General features: G+C 36.1%; 1 protein-coding gene across 2 annotated transcripts in view; it reads left to right on the forward strand.

The window, feature by feature from the left end:
* GLMN (glomulin, FKBP associated protein) overlaps positions 1 to 18652 on the forward strand; it is a 21604-nt gene continuing 2952 nt past the window's right edge. Inside the window, exons 1-16 of one of the 2 annotated variants that reach the window (XM_061465499.1) lie at positions 1 to 157; positions 1142 to 1213; positions 1807 to 1932; positions 3290 to 3409; positions 4067 to 4175; positions 5361 to 5607; positions 6122 to 6221; positions 9274 to 9461; positions 9943 to 9996; positions 10941 to 10971; positions 11339 to 11428; positions 11950 to 11991; positions 12085 to 12158; positions 12491 to 12575; positions 14165 to 14274; positions 15365 to 15428. In XM_061465499.1, the coding sequence (XP_061321483.1) occupies positions 1148 to 1213; positions 1807 to 1932; positions 3290 to 3409; positions 4067 to 4175; positions 5361 to 5607; positions 6122 to 6221; positions 9274 to 9461; positions 9943 to 9996; positions 10941 to 10971; positions 11339 to 11428; positions 11950 to 11991; positions 12085 to 12158; positions 12491 to 12575; positions 14165 to 14274; positions 15365 to 15428 (1506 nt within the window). In that variant the 5' untranslated portion in view covers positions 1 to 157; positions 1142 to 1147. The remainder of the gene's footprint in view (positions 158 to 1141; positions 1214 to 1806; positions 1933 to 3289; positions 3410 to 4066; positions 4176 to 5360; positions 5608 to 6121; positions 6222 to 9273; positions 9462 to 9942; positions 9997 to 10940; positions 10972 to 11338; positions 11429 to 11949; positions 11992 to 12084; positions 12159 to 12490; positions 12576 to 14164; positions 14275 to 15364; positions 15429 to 18652) is intronic. The other variant, XM_061465500.1, reaches the window with a different exon arrangement.

Genomic DNA, 18652 nt, shown 5'->3' on the forward strand with positions numbered 1-18652 from the left:
TCAGCCGTGGCTGGGAGGCTTCCGTCTCACGTGGTTCAGCTGCTGTCAGCTTGCCGCTGAAACCTCTGGGAAGACTTAATTATAAACTGGATTAAGTATTAAAGATAAGTCCCTGGGGCAGCTCGGGGGGTGTTCATTCAGGGCATGTGTCAAGGCTGTAAGTACACTGTGAAGTGACCGAGGGTTGACAATGCACGAATATGGGCGTTCAGAAGGACGTTTCATTGTTTAAATGTTTAGTTTAAGTATTTGTTTAAATGTTCAATTTGTTTAAATTTAAATGTTTAAATGTTAAATGTTTAAATTGTTTTGGGAAGACTAGTAACATCCTGTAAAATGAAGAGCTTATTTACAGCATATGGTAATAAAGTGTATGATAATGACCAAATTAAAATGACAGGCTTGACACGTGGATAGACTGCAGTGACGTGAAAATGTTAAAATAGGCTGTTGGAATAGAACATGAGTTGTTTGTTCATTAAATAATAAAACTCACACATAGATGCTTTCTAGGATTTTGCCTCTTTTTTGTAAACATCCAGTTCATGTTTTAGTAATCCAGATGTTGTGTGACACAGCATAGGACAAATGTAAGAGGAAAGCTTGAGGATGTTACATTGATGTGTTTGTATAAATGTGGAACTTGGGTGTTTTGGTGAAGAGTTGTCCAGGTGTGGAAATAACTGATGCTCATAGTAATCATATAACCAGGTTTAGGCATATAGCATTGCTTAAAGATTATGCCTGTGGTGTATTACATGGGATAACCAAGCTTGATTTTATCTGTGATTTGTGATCCTGACTATGTAAAACTTTGTATATACTTAACATTATTCAAATGTTTAAGCTAATTGCTTTTACCAAGAAAGTTTTACATTGTAGTATCTAGAGGTAAAAGGCCACTGAAATAGTCTCACCTAGAGACTAGAAAGAAATAAATGTTATTATATATGTAATCTTGATTGGACTAGTTGGTAAAAACTGGCATGGTGGTTGGGTCAGCTGTGCGTATCCCAGGCATGAGGTTAGAGTGTTCCAGACAGGACTGAGCAGGAGCTCCTCTGGTGAGAAAAGACCCAGAAAATGCAGTGTCTGTCTCTGTTTTTACTTCATGTGTTTTAATATTGCACTCTTTAATTAGTTTTCAATGCCAGAAGATCAAAGGCAAACTACAATGGCGGTTGATGAGCTTCAAGCCATAATACAAAGATGTGTAAGTAATCTTTCCATAAGAGTAACAAGTGCAAGCAGTGTGTATTTCTTTTCATATATTGTAATTAAAACCAAAATGACCCCAAAACAGAAGACAGTTAGCTAAACTCATTGGGCAGCTAAGTTGATCCTTCATTTTTCATTGACTTCTCCATAGCACTTATCATAGAATCACAGAATGAACCAGGTTGGAAAAGACCTTTAAGATCGTCAAGTCCAACCATTCCCCAGCACTGCCAAGGCCACCACTAACCCATGTCACTAACGGACTTGTCTACCCAAGCTCCTTGACAGCTGCTTTCTGGAGAAAGAAGTATTCTTGCATTCAGCAGTACCTGTCTAAAGGAACAAATCCCTGGCAGGTTGTTGTAGAAAATCCATCTTCCAATTAGTATGTTGTAGTCAGACTTAGTACTATTGAAGTCCTGCTTTGTCTTCTGTAGTAGCTCTCCGTAGCTTTTTTAATACGTGAAAGATGTATCTAAGAACAGTTATGATGACACTATATTTAATTTTGATATGAAAGCTTGGATTTTCTTATTTTTTATTTGCCTTTTATAAGTGTGGGATTGAATATGCATATTTTCTTTCCAGCAAATTCTGGAAGAAGCTGACTTCAAAGGAGAAGATTTTAATCTGTTTCAGGTAGCAGGTCAGAAATGTTTAGAAGATGGGTATGCAGCTCAGTTATTAGAAGTAATTCAAAATGAGAAAAATAAGGTGAGTTTTAAGTATGTGCTGTATATTACTTGTGCACTAACTTAGCTAAATAGATAAAACTGCTTATTAAAAAGGGAAAGCTACTTTCACCATGGAGCAAGGCTGTACAAATGGGTATGTACTAAGTTGCTGTGTAAGTGCACATTCTTGTGTAACTTCAGGTAGCTCACAGAAACAAAGTCACATTAATCTTAACAAAACCATTAATGACTGGCCTAAGCAAAGTGAAAAGAGAGGACAAAAGCATAACTGAAAGTGACTGTGTCCTTTTTTGCAGTTCAGGATTTCGGGTGGTGTACTGGATCTGGCTGGCATGGAGTTGATTTTCTTCATGGCAGCCTGTGTGGTGCTGTGTTTTAGATTTGTTTCAGCTGTTGCTGAGCAGTGCTTGCACAGCATCAGGGCCTTCATTTCTCACTCTGCCCCCTCAGTAAGTAGGGAAGTTTGGAGGGGACACATCTGGAACAGCACACCTGATCAAAGAATTCCATACCATATAACATCCTGCTCAGCAATAAAAACAGATGGGGATGGGGACCTGTTTTTCAAAGTAGCTGTTGCTTGGAGGATGGCTGGGCATTGGTTTGATGTTGGGAGTTGGTTTGTCCTTCCCCTCTACTCTCTTTTGTCCTTTTTGTCACTTATTAAATTTAAATCATGAGTTATTCTGTTCTGCTCTTCCCATTCTCTTCCCCCATCCCACTGCGGGAGGAGAGTGAGTAAGCATTTGGTGGGTGCTTAGCTGCTGTCTGGGCTCAACCCAGCATAGATGGATGTAATAATATTGGCCAAAACTGTAAGAACCAGCTAAGCTGATGCTAGTGTAAGAGATGGTACTGTCTGTAGGCACTTTGGGGAGTTGGGAGAATATACTAATTTGTACACGGCTAAATAGGAATTTCAGACATAAAGTGTAGGATGGAATGTTCTGGCAATGTTACATGGGGTTTATAGTCTGGTTTTGCGTTTGTGAGTTTGGAGTAACAACTGAAGATCTCAATCCCCTCGGGTTAAACACAATTTGTCTAAACGTTCTTTCTTTCAGTTAAATTCCTCTACTCAGTCCTGGCTTAAATGTATTGCATATAAATCCTTAGACATATGTATTGACATGTTAAAACTGACACATTGAAGAAAACTATACAAAATATGCAGCTGTGTTTATAGGTATGGGGAAAGAATACAGTGTGTGTCAAATACAGACCTCTATGGTAACAGTTGTTAAATTTTTAAGGACATTATTATGGTTTTGCTTATAACACCAATCTGTTGTCTTTTTGGCCTTCAGAGGTACAATCTCTCTGGATTTAGAAGATATCCAATTTTGGTTTATTCTCTGAAAATCTGTTTTTTTTAGGTTATCGTCAAGAATATGGGCTGGAATCTCATCTCTCCCCTGGTTAGATGTATTTTCATGTATAAAAAGGAAGATGATAAGCGAGAACACTGCTTGAAGATACTAGAGCAGTTGGCACAGGTATGTTTTCAGTTTCATCTGAAGTAGACACAGGCTTAGTGTTCTCAGAGACAATTAACTTCTTACAAATCTGGTGAAATTAGTAACTGGGCAAAACAAAAAGATACAGCATTACCCATAAGAAAAAGGCACACAGAAATCATGAAGATAGCCACCTGCTGCAGTCAGAGCAGCCACAGCAATACTGCTCTTGTCAACTGCAGATACAGTATGACAGTGATTACCTGATGATTCTGATGGAGCAGTAAGGGGAAAATGAAAGATTTAATCTGTAGAAAACTATTTCTCTTTCATTTATGTATATAAAAAACAACTTACAAACTCTATAGCTGGAGTTAAATTCACAGTGAAGTGTTTTTCTCTCTACTCCCAAGGATTATTTTACTAAGATACTGTGATGTTTTTATAGACCTTAAAAACCAAGTTTAATGTCATTATTTATTATTTATGTTTTCATAAGTGTACACATATACATAGACTCTACAGAAGGTGAAAACCGTAGGGAAGTACTTACTGTTTTATATTTGTTTGTTTAAAGATTATATTGGATGTTCAGATTCCTTTCTTGACTTTCAGGAGCTTTGAAGTTTCCTTATGATGAATTCTTTAGCTTATGACCATCGTTATTAAAACATACATGTTGTTCCTCTCTTGCAGCTATGCAATCCAAAGGAACTTTTTTTGGGTTTACTTGAGCAGATTGAGCAGACCTCTGGAGAGCGAGTGTGCCAAACTGTCATGTTATTGCTTCAGCCTTTGCAGACAGGTAAGATGCAGTTTCTCATGTGATTTCAGAATTAAATAATTTTTTTATTTACCAATTATTTATCAATTTAGTCTAATCTTTGCTGGAATAGTTTCAGGATATGTCCTGACAGGCTTTAGACTATTATGTTTTGCAAAATAACACAAGGCATAACTTGCACACTTATATTGGCCTGTTAGAAAATGATTTTAGGTGGGATTAATAGCATCAGTTGAAAAAGCAATATTCAGCTATTTTCCACCATTTACAAGAATGTGGTCCTGTAACAGTTACATTTAGAGGTGTAAACCAGTCATACTTTTGTTACACAGAGAATCACATGGATTTGTGAAATTCTTCCTCATTTAACTTTTAAAACATACCATTCCATCTTCCCATAGTATAGGACTTAATTTCACATTGAAGAGATTGAAACACTTGATTAAGTAGGGGGGTAGCTTTTTTCTGGCTTACATTTAAAACCTTAAAATTATTGATTTGGACACCAACTAAGTAGGTAACAAGAAGTAGTTTCTGTTTTGATATGTGGGATGAAATCAAGCGTTGTCTGATTGTAGCAGTCCCTGAGATATGTTAGAATTTAACAAGAGGAGTGGTTTGGTAATGAGAAGTATGTAGGTTTTTGGATAACCAAACTGAAGTTAGCCTGCACTGACACAATTTAAGCAGAGAGCCACTTGTGCTGCTTCCTCAGTCTGGGAAGCAGTTGGTTGTACCATGGAGTGTAGAATGCATCTTGGCTGCTTCCGGTAGATCTTACCAGAAAGGTTGAGACATTGTCTCTGTTTTTGCCAAGCACAGGAGGAATCAAGCAATAAGAGAGTTTTCCAAGTCAAATAAAAGAGTATTGTTTCACTTAGACAAGTTCTAAAATGAGATTTTTTCACTCCTCATCATGGTGCTACAGGGAAAGGGAGAATGTTTTGAAATGCATGACATTTTGTCATCCTCAAATATATGGTCATCTTAATGGCAGCTTATCAAACTAGCTGGTGATGTTCGGTCTTGCTGATCTGCTCATGTGATGTCACATGTCAGTCCCTGAAACTAAAGGCTTTCTTATGCAGTTACATTATTTTTCTTCACATTTTCCTGTACTAAATAATAACTTCACGTCTCAAAATGTTCTCTCCCTTTCCCACCACCCCCACCCCCCTCCCTTTTTTTTTTTTCTTTTTCCCCCAGTGCTTTTGAAGCTTCAGAACAAGAAGGCCTACTCAGTGGGTTTATCTTTGGCCATGATTATGAATCAGCTTACTCCCTTACCTGTACCATATACAAAACAACAAATACAAGAAGATAAACTGGGTCTCTGTCAGTGTTGTAATGCAGTGGTGGACTTCACTAGACCTTTTGTGAATGAAGTTGTTAAAAACATGGAGAAGTTATCAGAATATAATGACACGGAGCTGAAAGAAGAATTATTAAAATTGTGAGCTTTTTATGTCATTATGTCAATATATTACATTATGTAATATATTCCTATAACTTAACAAAATGAACAGTAGGCATTTATTACATAGGCAGTAAATAAATCATCTTGTTAGTATTTTATAATGCTGCCAAGTTTAACTGATGTAGTATTTTGAAAAAGAAGGAAAACTTAAATATGCATTACATATTTGTGAAGTGAGAGAAGAAAGGTGAAGATAATTTATTTATTTATTAGTGCAGGGATATAGTAAACAAGTGTTAGTCTCTGTGCTGTGAAGCTAATTTGGTATTCCTCTGCTTCTGAAATTTCCCAACAGTGGAGATAATCATATTCTGGAGGTGAAGTCTAAGGAATGCTTCAACAGGAGACATTAATTTTATATTTTATTCTCCTTGGAATATCAGCAGCTCATGAGCATAGCTCTGACTATAGACTTCAGTTTTGGTCATCAGTGTTATTGTCTGTATTTGTGCCTGTACTGGTGATTTAGTTTCACCTGGTTTTGTTTCAGCTGTATGAAAAGCCTGAAATACCCATTATTGACAGCTCAGCTTGAAGAACTTGAAGGCATTGATGAACATCCCTTTCGGCATTTTGCAGCTGCAATTATTGTAAGTGCAGTCAAAACTAATTACAGTGTTTGCAAAAACAGTGGTCTGGTTCAGAATTACCTACAATTCATTCCAGAGTTCACTTTGGTTCCTTTATTGGTTAGTGGGATAACTTACTGGGCCTTGTAATATAATGCACGTAGGTAAAGGACTAGAACAGTTCCATGTCCCATCTCTGGAAATGACAAGTCTTGCAGACACAATTTTTCTCCTTGATAAACCAGTCTGAACTGCTCTCTGAATCAGCAGTTGCTACTTTGCTGTAATTGCTGCTTTTTCTTGGTGATATATGAATTTGTTAGAATATTTAAAGGATTGTCTTTGTTGCAGTATTACGTCAAGGTAAAATCTACATGTTACCTTTACTCCACTTGCTGCATAGAGGGAAATCTCTAATGTGCCTAGCGCAGTGCTAGCTAACTTAAAGAATACCAATGCAGTTACTTTGGTTGTGAATGTTTTACATAGCAGTTGTGTTTTATTAGAGGAAGATTATTGTGGGTGTAGATAATTCTATTTAAACTTGCAGCAAAACCAGTCCTTATAAGAAGATAATCAGATACAGTCCATGCATATGTTGGAACACATAATACATGGATGTTTTCAAAATGGAACTGGGTGCGATTAATAAAGCTACAGTGCCGCAGAAAAAATATGGACGCGGTCAGAGATCATTGTGGTCAGACAAAAGCCATTTATTGCAAAGCCTTAACTCCTTATATACTATTTCTTACATGCACTTACAGTGATTTGGCATATTATGACTGGAAACATGTCTTGAAGACCCTTAGCGACTAACATATAATTGGTTAAGCACAGGTGTGAGAACTTGACCTCGAAAGCTTGCCAACAGTCCACAGTTCTCATAACTCAATGAATTCCAGCTTCTTATCTTGCTTGCTTAAGCTTCCTCGGGCCTCTCATGGCCTTGCTGTATCTTTCGGGATTATTCAGAGTTCATGTACCAAATATCCATTCTCCTTTGAGAACACTGTCTCCACACTACAGCAAGTATAACTGTGCTTTGTTCATGTTTTGAATGTGGTAAAGAATATTTCCTCTCTTACATGCATCCACATGTAGTGGCTTGACCCCATGTGGCAGCTGGTTTGGTAACAAATCTAAACCACAGCACCCCACAGGCTGCCATGAAGAAAATCAACTCCAGGCCAGGCAGACCCAGTACACCAAATTTAAAGCGTTTGTAAATATCAGTTGTCTCCAATTTTCAGATGCACAGTTATACAATGATGTGTGTTGGGATGATGAGATGAAGGAACATTCTTGGCAGCCAGGTAATGGATCATTTGATAAAGAGTTTATTCAGAAACAGGCTGATAAATCTTGTGATGAAATATAAGAGTGGAAAATATTCTCAGTGCTAAATGGAGTCTTCCCTCAGAATAGTCAAAGGGCCACTGGCTGGGTACACTGAATAGACAGTAATATCTGATTGGTATCGAGATTGCAGCTGATGTCTTCTTAGAAGTATAGGAGAACTGAGCACTAAATGACTATTAACTGGTTATTAATAATCACTATTAAGAAGAAACTGGCCATTACAGTTCTTTTCTGTAAGTTGTTTGCTTAACTGTGGATACGCTTGTTTCTCATGTTAATGCTGACCATATGAAAGAATAGAGTTAAGTTTGAAGTTTGAACTTTGTTCTATCTTGTTATCCCTGCTTAGAGGAGAATTATCGATGAGTTTCAAAAGGAAGACTTGGAGCCAGCTGAGATGAGGAAAGCACACATAAGTACACTCACTATATGTGTGCAAATGTGCCTGTGTGTGTGTGAAGTCTGGAAGCTGCCATGGGATGCAACTGTTTCTTCTCCAATTTGTGTTTAAAAGTCTAAGCATTCTTTCACATAAAATTCTATAGCCAAATGCAAAGATTGTAAAGTGAAGCACACTAAGCAGTTAGCAAAACTTTTGGTTGTTTTTCAACAATAATTAGGTTTTCTATCATGATCACATCTGGTTTTTCCACAGCATGTCTTAGCATAGGACGGAACTGCTGTGATATCAGTCAGAGCTTGTGCACTGAAAGAGAATCCTATCTCTGAGACCTTTACTTCATTTACTGCAGGACTTTCAGGGTGTACAGTGAAGGAGGCAGGGATTACCAGAAAATGACCTTATAGTTAAGACAGCTGAAGGCTGCTTTGAAAAACTGGCTTTTTATCCTGCCTCTCCTGTTGAGCACAGTCTGAAACCATATTCTTTATGCTAATTGTGTTCTAAACCATGTTCTTTATGCTACCTTTGATAAATTTTCTTAATAAATTCATTTCTGCTGTTGGTGGAATTGGGCAATGAGAGTTGCAGGTAAGGTCATGTTTTGACTATATGACACCTTGTGTAATCCTGATTTTCCAAAATGTGGGATCCTGGATGTTCAGTTTGGACAACCCTGGAACAGCGAGTTAACCTTGATCTCACTGTTCTTTCAAAATAGGCACAACAGGAGGCACATTCATGTGGAATAGGTGGTAGTGTATGTGGAGCGGGGGGGGGGATCACACTAGGATTTGTGAAGAACTTGAGTGTCATTATGTTGCACATCACTGGAAAAAAAGGCCATACAGAGTGATCTTAACTTTAAAGCAGGGCTTGTGTTTAGTAGGTAAATATTGTTTTGCACATTGATAAGTGAGTAGAAAACAAAATACTGAGTATTCTGTGATCTGAAAAACAGAGGGATCCTGTGGTATGATGTGATGAAGCTACCATTCTTCATAGCTTTGTGGATAAGGGAGTCAAACTAGGGGTTTGCAGGGTGACTGTGTTTTGTCTTTGTCTTTCGCTAACTTTTGAGTGATTGACTTTGCTATCTTAGTAACATTCTTCTAACAGTAGTTATTTTTCCTGCAGTTATATTCCTGCAGGGTCCTTTTTAGTGTATGTGTATATATCATAAATACCAAATGTTTATATTAATTTATGCTATGTAAGTGAATTTACTGTAAATACAGTTACAGCTTTGAAACTTAATTGGTATACAGGTCTTTTAAAGGCTACTGTAGGCAATCTGTCTTTCTTTTTTAGGACATTTTGTGGGATATAAAAGAACTGATACCATTGGTGTTTTTACATCGTAAAAGCAAAAATCCAGAATGGGAGAATCAGGAGTTTGCAGACATAGAGCAAAAGAATATTGCTGATTCTTTGGCATGCCTGTCGTATCTTATGGTTGTTCAGCATTTTGGTATTGACTGCTTTCCGATGGTATTTAGGTAAGAACTGTTCTTCTCGCGTATTGTAAGTCTGTACTTTCAAGATTCTTTCTCAGCAGAAGAAAACTTATTATTTGTGAATAGTTATGAATTAAAACTGTATTTCACTAGTATGTGTTTTATGCTAGCCTTTATGCATTTATATTTTATGTAGCTTATATTGTGTATGTAAGAACATACTCTAGTCCAGTAGATTACTCTTATTAGGGTTTAGTTTTAGGTGAGGTGTCCTTTTAAAGAAACTGGGAGGATTAGTCACTTGCTGAAAGTTAACCTGTATTAAATCTTTGATTGTGTATTTGTAGACAGTTTCCATGTAAGGGTTATTAACAGCAATTTGGCTTACTATTTTGTGTCTATTTCAAAATTATAAATATTATAAAGATTTTTTTATATTATTTCAAAAAAACCTAATCTGTTAACTATGTGCAAATCTATACGGCTTATACAGTTTAACATAAACCTTATTTTTCTCTTTTAGTCCATCATACCTTCTGCAATGCAATATGACGAATATTGAAGTGCTAATGAAAAGGTACGGGTTATGGCATTTGGAGTTCTAGGTACTGGGTGTGATCTTTTATAGTAATTCATAGAATCACATTTTGAATGTTCCAAGTAACATCAGAGGAGGTTTTTAAATGTGAGACTTAAAATGCAGAGTTCCACAAGAAGATGGCTTTTTTTTTATCAAGAAATACAAAAAGTTGACTACACCATTTATTTGTTGTTTCCTGCTTGTATCATGATATAATTTTTATAAACTTTATTCTGAAAATGCAAAATTAAGGTCTTTCAAACATATGCAGAAAATTAGAGTGTATATTTACTTGTACTTCTGTAATGATTAGTTTACTACTAGAGGAGACTATTGTGATAATATTAATTTGGATGTATTCTTGTACAATGTGCAACATGATCAAAGGTCAGGCTGTCTAAGGGAAACCAGACTTTTCTGTATGTTGTGATTATTTCACCTTCCATAAGCAGCAGTGTTGACCAAATAGTTTCTAGCACTGCTATGGAAGGGAAGTTTCCTGTTACAACTTCTTACTGTTTCCTGGTAACTTAACAAAACTTCCTGGTCTCTTTAATTTAGGATCTGCTGTGTTTTCCTTAGGCTTGCAGAACTCTGCAGATGGAATCACCGGGGAAAAGTTTCATTTTCTTTGTTAATCAGTGTCTTGATACCTGTGGGATATGAGGTGCTGCTTTTGAGGAATTAAGGGGGGGGGGGGGGGGGGAATATAATTTTTGACCCTGAAGAGAGAGGAATCTAATTTTCAACTCGGTTTACTCTAAAAATCTTAGGGAGGAATGATGAAGATACTACATCTAGAAAAGAGAATGAAAATTGTTGAGGAGCAAGTTCTTTTTGATCCCTGTTCTGGTATTTCTTCTTATTTATGTTGATGAAATATTAACAGTGTCTTTTTAATTAACAACTTAAGTTTGATTCTTCTTTTTTTGTTCCCCTAGAACAGAAGAATCTATTTTATCTAAAGGACTTGTAAGTTTTCTTTCAAATTTTCATTATTATAATGTTTCCTTTTCCCAGTTTAAGTAATGGTAAAACTTTAGTTTCCCCTTGTAAGAAAGGTACAAGTGATAATTCAGATAATAGTTTCAGAAAAATTTTGGGGCTTTATTAGGTATTCTTTAGTCTTACAAAACCAGATTTACTGAATTTTACACTTATGCGTAAATGTTGTCATTCTGTTTATCGTTTGTAGCTCCTACAAACCTTGAGTGTCTGAGTGAGCATTTATAGTGAAAGTGGTTTTAGCCATGAAATTAATGGCATATTAAGCATATAAATTAATGTCTTGTATGTGCAAAATGTTGCCAGCTTTCTTTTTTTTTATCCCTTCCTGCAGGATCTGTTTGAGAGCTGTTTATTGAGGATGGAAGATAATAGTCTTCTCCATCAGTATTTAGAATTCAGAGATTTTATTAATGTACCTCAGGTAATAAGAAGCAATGTACAGAAGTCATTGAAGTTTGATTATAAATAATATTTGGCTGTCTTCTAGGTATTTGAGGTACTTCTGAATCTTTATATACTCGTGTCTTTAAACTGATACCTTCAGTGCCTTGCAATACAGAATTGACTGTCTCTTCTACCCAATACAGCATGAAGTTTTAGTAACAGTTAAATATGCTTTAGAGTATGTACAGGCCACTGAAGCAGGTGGGCACTGATTTTAGCTGAAAGATGGTGCTTGCTCCTTTCTGCCTCTTCCTTAGAAATCTGGTCTTGACTAAATTCTTATTTTGCCCAACAGTGTTGTTGTCTATCAGCCCTGGGATTTGAACCACTGAAGCTAATGGGAATTTCTCTGAACTTTTCATGGGCATGGTTTTGTGGGCTCTGGTGGTGGTTGTTTCTTTGTTTTTTTTTTTTAATGTCTTGAGTAGATTTTACAGTATGATGTAATGTAATAATCTGTACCTAATTTGAAATTATGTTTTCTTGGTCTAACGGCAGGATTTGGTGAAAGTTATGACCCTTTGTCCCATAGAGCATCTGGTATGTAATGTGACCTACAGAATCAGTTAAGTGAGTGCTGAATTTATTTCATTAGCATCAATCTCATAATATCTTTTTTTTTTTTCTCTTCAGAGGAAGAAAAGTTTAAATATTTTGCAGTTGTACATAAATAAGTTTGACACAGAGGGAAAACATACATTATTCAGGTATGCAGCCAAGTTACTGTACATTGTGTAGTATCAGCTTAATTGCAGCTTAACTGCACAGATACAGTGATTTCTGAGAGAGTCTGTTTGGTAAACCACATTAATTTTACTATATTAATTTTTTTGGATAAACAGTGAATTTCAGTTGCCTCCATTAAATCAGCTGTCTTATGTAAGCTAGCATGTAAAGATCACATAGTCAGTTTTCTGTGGTAAAACTCCTACTTGGGGAGTAAGGCCATAATGTCATCTTAAGTTTTGAGCTAACTATACAGGCAGCTTTGAAGAGATAATATCTATCTTTTTTCTTTCTCCTGTGTGTGTGTTTGAAGGTGTCTCCTGAAGACAAGCAACCATGCTGGTGTGGAGGGATACGTTATTAAAAATATAAAAGATCAGATTCACTTATCATTAACGGTGAGGCTACTCCCACTAAAAAACAAGGAGCGATCCCAAAATTCTATGAGTATTATGTTGGGAAAATGTGTACAGCTTAAGCTTTGAGGGATGCATTACAAACAATCTGCTTTGGAAAGAAACATAAGATCGGGAAATGATGTAATTAAAAATATGAATATAGCTTATGCTATGTATATATGCACATATATCCTGCATATGTATTTTTACATTATAATTTTAAAAATATGTTTTTTAATTGCATGATCGTATTGTATTTTTCTCAGAAGTTATTATCTTGTCTGTGCTTGAAGGTACATGCCCCTTTCCTAAAGGGGAATTCCCTGGTGGGTTTTTTACCCTCACAGTTCTTCATTTTTTGAACATAATTCAAATGCAGACAGAATTACTAATTTTTTCCTGTTTTATATGATGACATCGTTACATTATGCGTGCGTCATGAATGTTCAATTCATCAGAAATGATTAGGCTAGATCAAAGCCATTTAGATATCATATTTTATAATCATTTATACCAGGAAGTTGGAAAAATGAATTAAAAATAAATTAACTCCTTTTTTTTTTTCTTTTTTTTCTTTTTCTTTTTTTTCTCCCTTTAAACTGCTTAGAGCCTTTTCCAAACCAAATTTGATTCTCGAAGATACTGGCTTTTGTCAAATAGGACAATACATTAAAGTTGCGCATATTTTATGCTGGCATAATTATGTTAGAAAACAGTGAATTACTATTTATTCGATCCTAGTCTGCCCTGTATATTGAATCAGCAGGGCTGAAGAAGATGATAGTATGAAAAGTCTTCCAAAAGGGGCTTGCACCTAGTTTGAATAGGTAAAAGTATATTCTGAAATTTCCTTACTAATCAATTTTTTTACTATGCAGCTTCAGAATTCTCTTAATGCATTTCTTCCATGTAGAGCTCCCTGGCTGTCAGACAATTTAATAATTTCATCATAGGAATTTGAATATTCTAGATTTGTTGCAAAGAATTCTGCTGTAGACATCATGATAACAATTTCCTATTGGAATCCATTTATTTCATCTTAGTTTTTGTGCCCAGGTAGTCTTAATCTTTCCAGGTCTCTCATCTGATCTGACTTAACTGTTCTTGTCTCATTATCTACTCTGTTTTTCTTCCAATCCATTTCTGGGTTTAAAAGTACACAAAGCAGACTTAAACCACCTGATTATCTTAAAAATAAATAGATAAAAAATTGTCACCATTGTGAAATGAATATTGAGGTATGGAAATTAGTCTCTGTTCCGTACCTCAACAGAAATAAAATGAGAGTGCCTACTACCATTTGCTAAGCTTATGAAAACAAATACTAACTATATTGATGGTGGAATACTGAAAAGGTGGAGAATTGAAAGGAACAGCTTGGCATAGAGAGACAGAGTAGGGAGGGTTATGAAAAGATCAGTTTGTGTACTTTCATCACCTGTAGTGATTAGACTACTGCTTCCAGTGTTTCATTCTTCCCCAACACTGTTCTGGTTTCACAAGATTATTGTTAAATTATGTAAGATACCTTTAAGAATTAAATTTTGAACTCAGCTAAACTTGTCATATTGGGGTTGGTTTCCTTTCAGAAGGCATGTGACAACACTTGGTTTACAGGACATCACTTGATCTCCCTTCTAGATTTAGTGTTTTTGCTTCCAGAAGGTGCTGAGACAGATCTTCTGCAACACTCTGATAGGTGAGTTTTACTTGCAGTTAGAGGCTTTTCTCCGTTTTTTAATCATTTAAAAAGACTTCAAACCACCTGACTGCAGTGGGAGGTACAGTGTCACGTAATTAGGTAACAACATCAGTGTATTTTAACTTTTTGGAACTAGAAGTGATCACTTATTTCGAACATCCTTTCAACTAACTGTATAGAATAATGTCACAATGCTATAGATTGATCTTCATACGAAAGAAATTCCTCCTCCATTCCCTGAGGACATGAGGCCTCAGGTGTCAAATGCCAGCACTAATTGGTCGAGCATTATTTCTTTAGGAATATTTGGTTTGTCAGCAATTGTAGGACCAGAAGAATTGTGGTTTGTCTTACATGATACAGGGGAATAACAGTTACCAGTTACAACTTATAGCACACAACATTTTGTGTTGCCACCCAGAGGTGGCTGCTGGGAATCCACTATCCCGTGAATGGGAACACAGAGCCACCTGAATAGCAAATACTTGCATTGAGTAATATAAAATATAACTGAAAGGTCTCTGAAAATCTCATATAGAGGGCAAGTCTTTTCCTATATCATGAGTAAGGGTTGTGCTTGTAAATCAATAGGTTGTGATAGTGTCCAGATGGACACATAACTACTTCAGATCCAGATGTATGATGTGTAATTGCTTATCTGAATGAAGCAATAAATAGTTTCTGCTAAGAAGTTTGGTAAAATAAAAACAAAAAAGCATATTCAAAAAGCACTGGGAATTCAAGACGATAAGAAGACTGTCACATTAGTTTCAGTTGGATCACTAGAAATGCGTGTTACAAATTTTTTCATAAGGTTCTGTCTCTTCAGAGAACTCTTTCCCCCACAGTCACCAGCCTTTGCCAACCTGCTGACAGTTTTAATTTTACTTGCAAAGTGCCAACTGTTGTAACATGGATGTTACTGCACACCAGTGCTTGAGACTAAGCTGTATGGCTCAACAGATGGGTGGCTGTATTTTGTACAAATGGGTGTTTTTAGGATGTCTGGCTAATGGACAATTTTAATTACAATCCCTGTAATACAGATCTGCTCTGAATGATAAACAGTACATTTTTTAATTTACAGGATTATGGCGTCACTAAATCTACTGAGATACTTAGTCATTAAAGATTGTGAAAGTGATAATCAGGTAAGTGATAACTGATCTGAAAATGATTGATTAGCTGAAGGCTGAGAGCTGCATTCATGTGAACACTGTTATCCTTGATTAAAACCCAAGCTTTTGCATTTTTCTTTGATCAGTAATCCAGAAGGGATGCTTTTATTAACTACGTTAGGGGATACTTGATGTGTTTCTTTATTCTGAGAAAACTTGATTGCATTCATACTTAACTGTTACTATAAGCAAGCTAATCCTTTTACTCTGCCTGATGAGCTGTCATCTGTGTCCATAATTTCATAGTAGGTCACTATAAAATCATCATCTCTATCACGTATTCCCAGTATTTGTTACTTTGCTTGTTTATTCATTGGTATTCTTCAAGCTTCCGGCTGGATTTCTTTGTAATAATAATACAAACCTTTACAGTTCAAGAGATCCATTTTATTCATCTTTAGGCAAATTTTGTTTTGTGTGCACTATGCTAAAGGTTGTTACTATTATGATTTCTCAGAAAACATATTTAAATAGGTTTTAGCTATAGAAAACCATACTCTGTATTTACAGTGACTGTGTGGGTGCATGCTAGGTACATGTTAAAAGCTTCTCCAGGTATTAGCATAAAAAAAAAATCTTATCTGTGAGGTCCATCTGCTGAAGTAGCAAAAGGAATGGCCAAACCTATCCACGTTTCTGTTAGGTTGCTTTATTGGAAACAGCTTAGAATGTTTTATGGACAGAGGTAACTTGCCAGCCCAAACTGCGCACCACTGCAATTTATGTGTGTATTATAGGTATAGCTTTTTACCTTCACTTCAGTATATGGATGTTTGAATGTAGATATTTCAGGAGTACTCTGCAGATTTAAACTTTGCAGTATATTTAAAAAATTGAAATTGCCCTTATGTATTTTTCCCATATAACATTGTGCTACCTCAGTTTAAAGCAGGATTTTATAGCTTTAGTTGTAATCCCCACCTCTTTCTTCTCTCTTTTGTTTAGCTCTCTGCTGTCTGGAGCAGTCAGCAACATTTGTTAGATCAGTGCAAAGTGTATTTGTTATTCAGCTGCTCTATGGCTACTCAATGTAATACACTGTGATGGATCTGCTGGTTTTGTGTACAGTCAGTCCTGTCCAACTGCAGTTGATGGAAATGTGTTCCTGGACACTCAAGGGGAAACTTGTTTTAATTTCACAACTGGGTCGATATATGGATTCCATATTCTAGCATCTGATTTATAAGTGCACTTACTTGGAATTGTATCACTACAGCATTGAAGAGCCAGTGGAATTGTGTTTGGTTTTCTGGTTACATTCTACCATTCAGTGGCTGCTACTTCTAATCTTAAATGCAGCTTCTGTTGACTCTTTCAAATCATTGTGTTCCACCATTCCTCTAATTTATGTGATTCAGGAGCTTTTAATCTAGTACATCATGTAGTCAACAGTTATCACCTAGCTCCTTAGTACTAATGTTTTGATTTTTTTGCATTAAAATAGTTGTTTCAATTAGTGACAGTTTAAAGAAAAATTGCTTTTCTGTTTTAAAGTACAGTAAAACCTTTCTTGACTTGAATAAGCAAAATCACGGTCAGATTAATATCCTAAGCAACAGTTAAGTATCCTAAGGTGTTTTGTTGTTCTCCCCCAGTTCCTTGACTTTCTTTATGATTTGGAGTAATGGATTTCAGCAGATCATTTTCTGTTTTCTAAAATACAGAAAATAATCTATAGTCTGCTTTTAGAGCACTTTGAGATCCATGAACACAAGTTTAAGTGCCTAATGACATTAGTCTAAGTAGAATAATAATAATAATACAGCTTGCACTGATAACCAAAACTGTAGCGAAAATTAATACCAGTTGGTGCGTTTCTAATTTACTATTTATATACTTATTATTGATAGACTATATCTGTTCATCATATTTAAGGAGTGATCACTATTTTAAGTGCTCAGTATAGTCCATCTGTTTCATGTAAATGCATAGCTTTGTCAGAAAAGAGAGAATTCCTCTTTTATTATTATTAAAATCTCAAATATTGTCGCACACAGTTGCTGTAACAGTGCCTGACATAGAATGTCCCTACAGTTTGAGGAGAAAAGGGCATCACCTCTTCTTAAGTTTTCCCTTACATTTAAACGCAGCCAGTTCTTTTTGACTTCCTCCCTGTCTCCCTTCATATAGTGCAAGTGGGGCAGGAAGAAAGTGCCTCCTTTTCTGTCAGTTCAGATGTTTTTGATTGCTGGGTAACAAGTACTTTCATTAATAAAGTAAAAATCAATGTTTTTCTTCAGAGTTACTTCTTTATTCTTAGCCCCATTCTGGTGGAAGTTATTACCAGTTTCCTTGTTTGACCAGCTAACTTTGTGTTGTTTAGCATTAAAATGTAGTGAATTTTCCACTGTAATCAACAATACTATGTAGTAATTCTTATTTTTATTGACCTTACTCTGCCCTTTGAGGATACTGCCTGAAGAAAGGATCCATATAAATGGCTCCTGTATCTAGAGACACAAAGACTGCTTTGTACTTGTTTCCTTCTTGCAGTTTTGTAACTACAAGCTTATAAGGTGCCAAGGCAGAGAATTGTTCCTCTTCTGCTGTGTAACCTTGAACAGCATTGCTTTTAAGCATCTTTTCCTGGTATTTCTTGCTTCTGAATGCCATTATTGTAAACCCCTCTGTTCACCCATGCCAAACTGGGGAGAAGTTCATGGTTGCATTGGTTTCTGTGCCTAAGGATATGGGGTAGTAGCATATCCAGGAACATTCCTATAAGGCTTTTTAAATTGCAAGATAGATAATACCATTACGTATTTGGGGAGCTTGACATTTATCAGAGCTTTCACTTGGCATCACAATACAGTGTTAATTCAGGAACATGAATTTAAGAATTTATTGTATTTTGCTGCTGAATTATCTTAGAGGAATCTACAACTGCTGTTTACTCCCTGTAGAGATTCTAGCCTAAGAAAGTGGCTAATAGCTCCCCTCCAACCTCTCCAGATCCTTTCAGTTTTGCTTACAAGACCAAGTTAAAAATGTGCTTCCACTGCTTTAGTTATCAGCCTACATACCAAGTTTCACCCCCCATGTGTTTTTTGACTGCTTTATCCTCTAATTTTCAACAGATCATGTGAGAGAAGCTTAAATACCCATCATGATTCTCTTCATGCTTAAATGCATGAGTCTACATTCTTTTTTCTCCGTTTTTTATTCCCAGCACAGAAGTGTGTATTACAAAGACTCGT

The sequence above is a fragment of the Pezoporus flaviventris genome, unplaced genomic scaffold, assembly GCF_033815535.1.
Source record: "Pezoporus flaviventris isolate CSIRO_AGI_PZ_B2104156 unplaced genomic scaffold, CSIRO_AGI_Pfla_v1 ptg000040l, whole genome shotgun sequence".
NCBI lineage: Eukaryota > Metazoa > Chordata > Aves > Psittaciformes > Psittacidae > Pezoporus > Pezoporus flaviventris.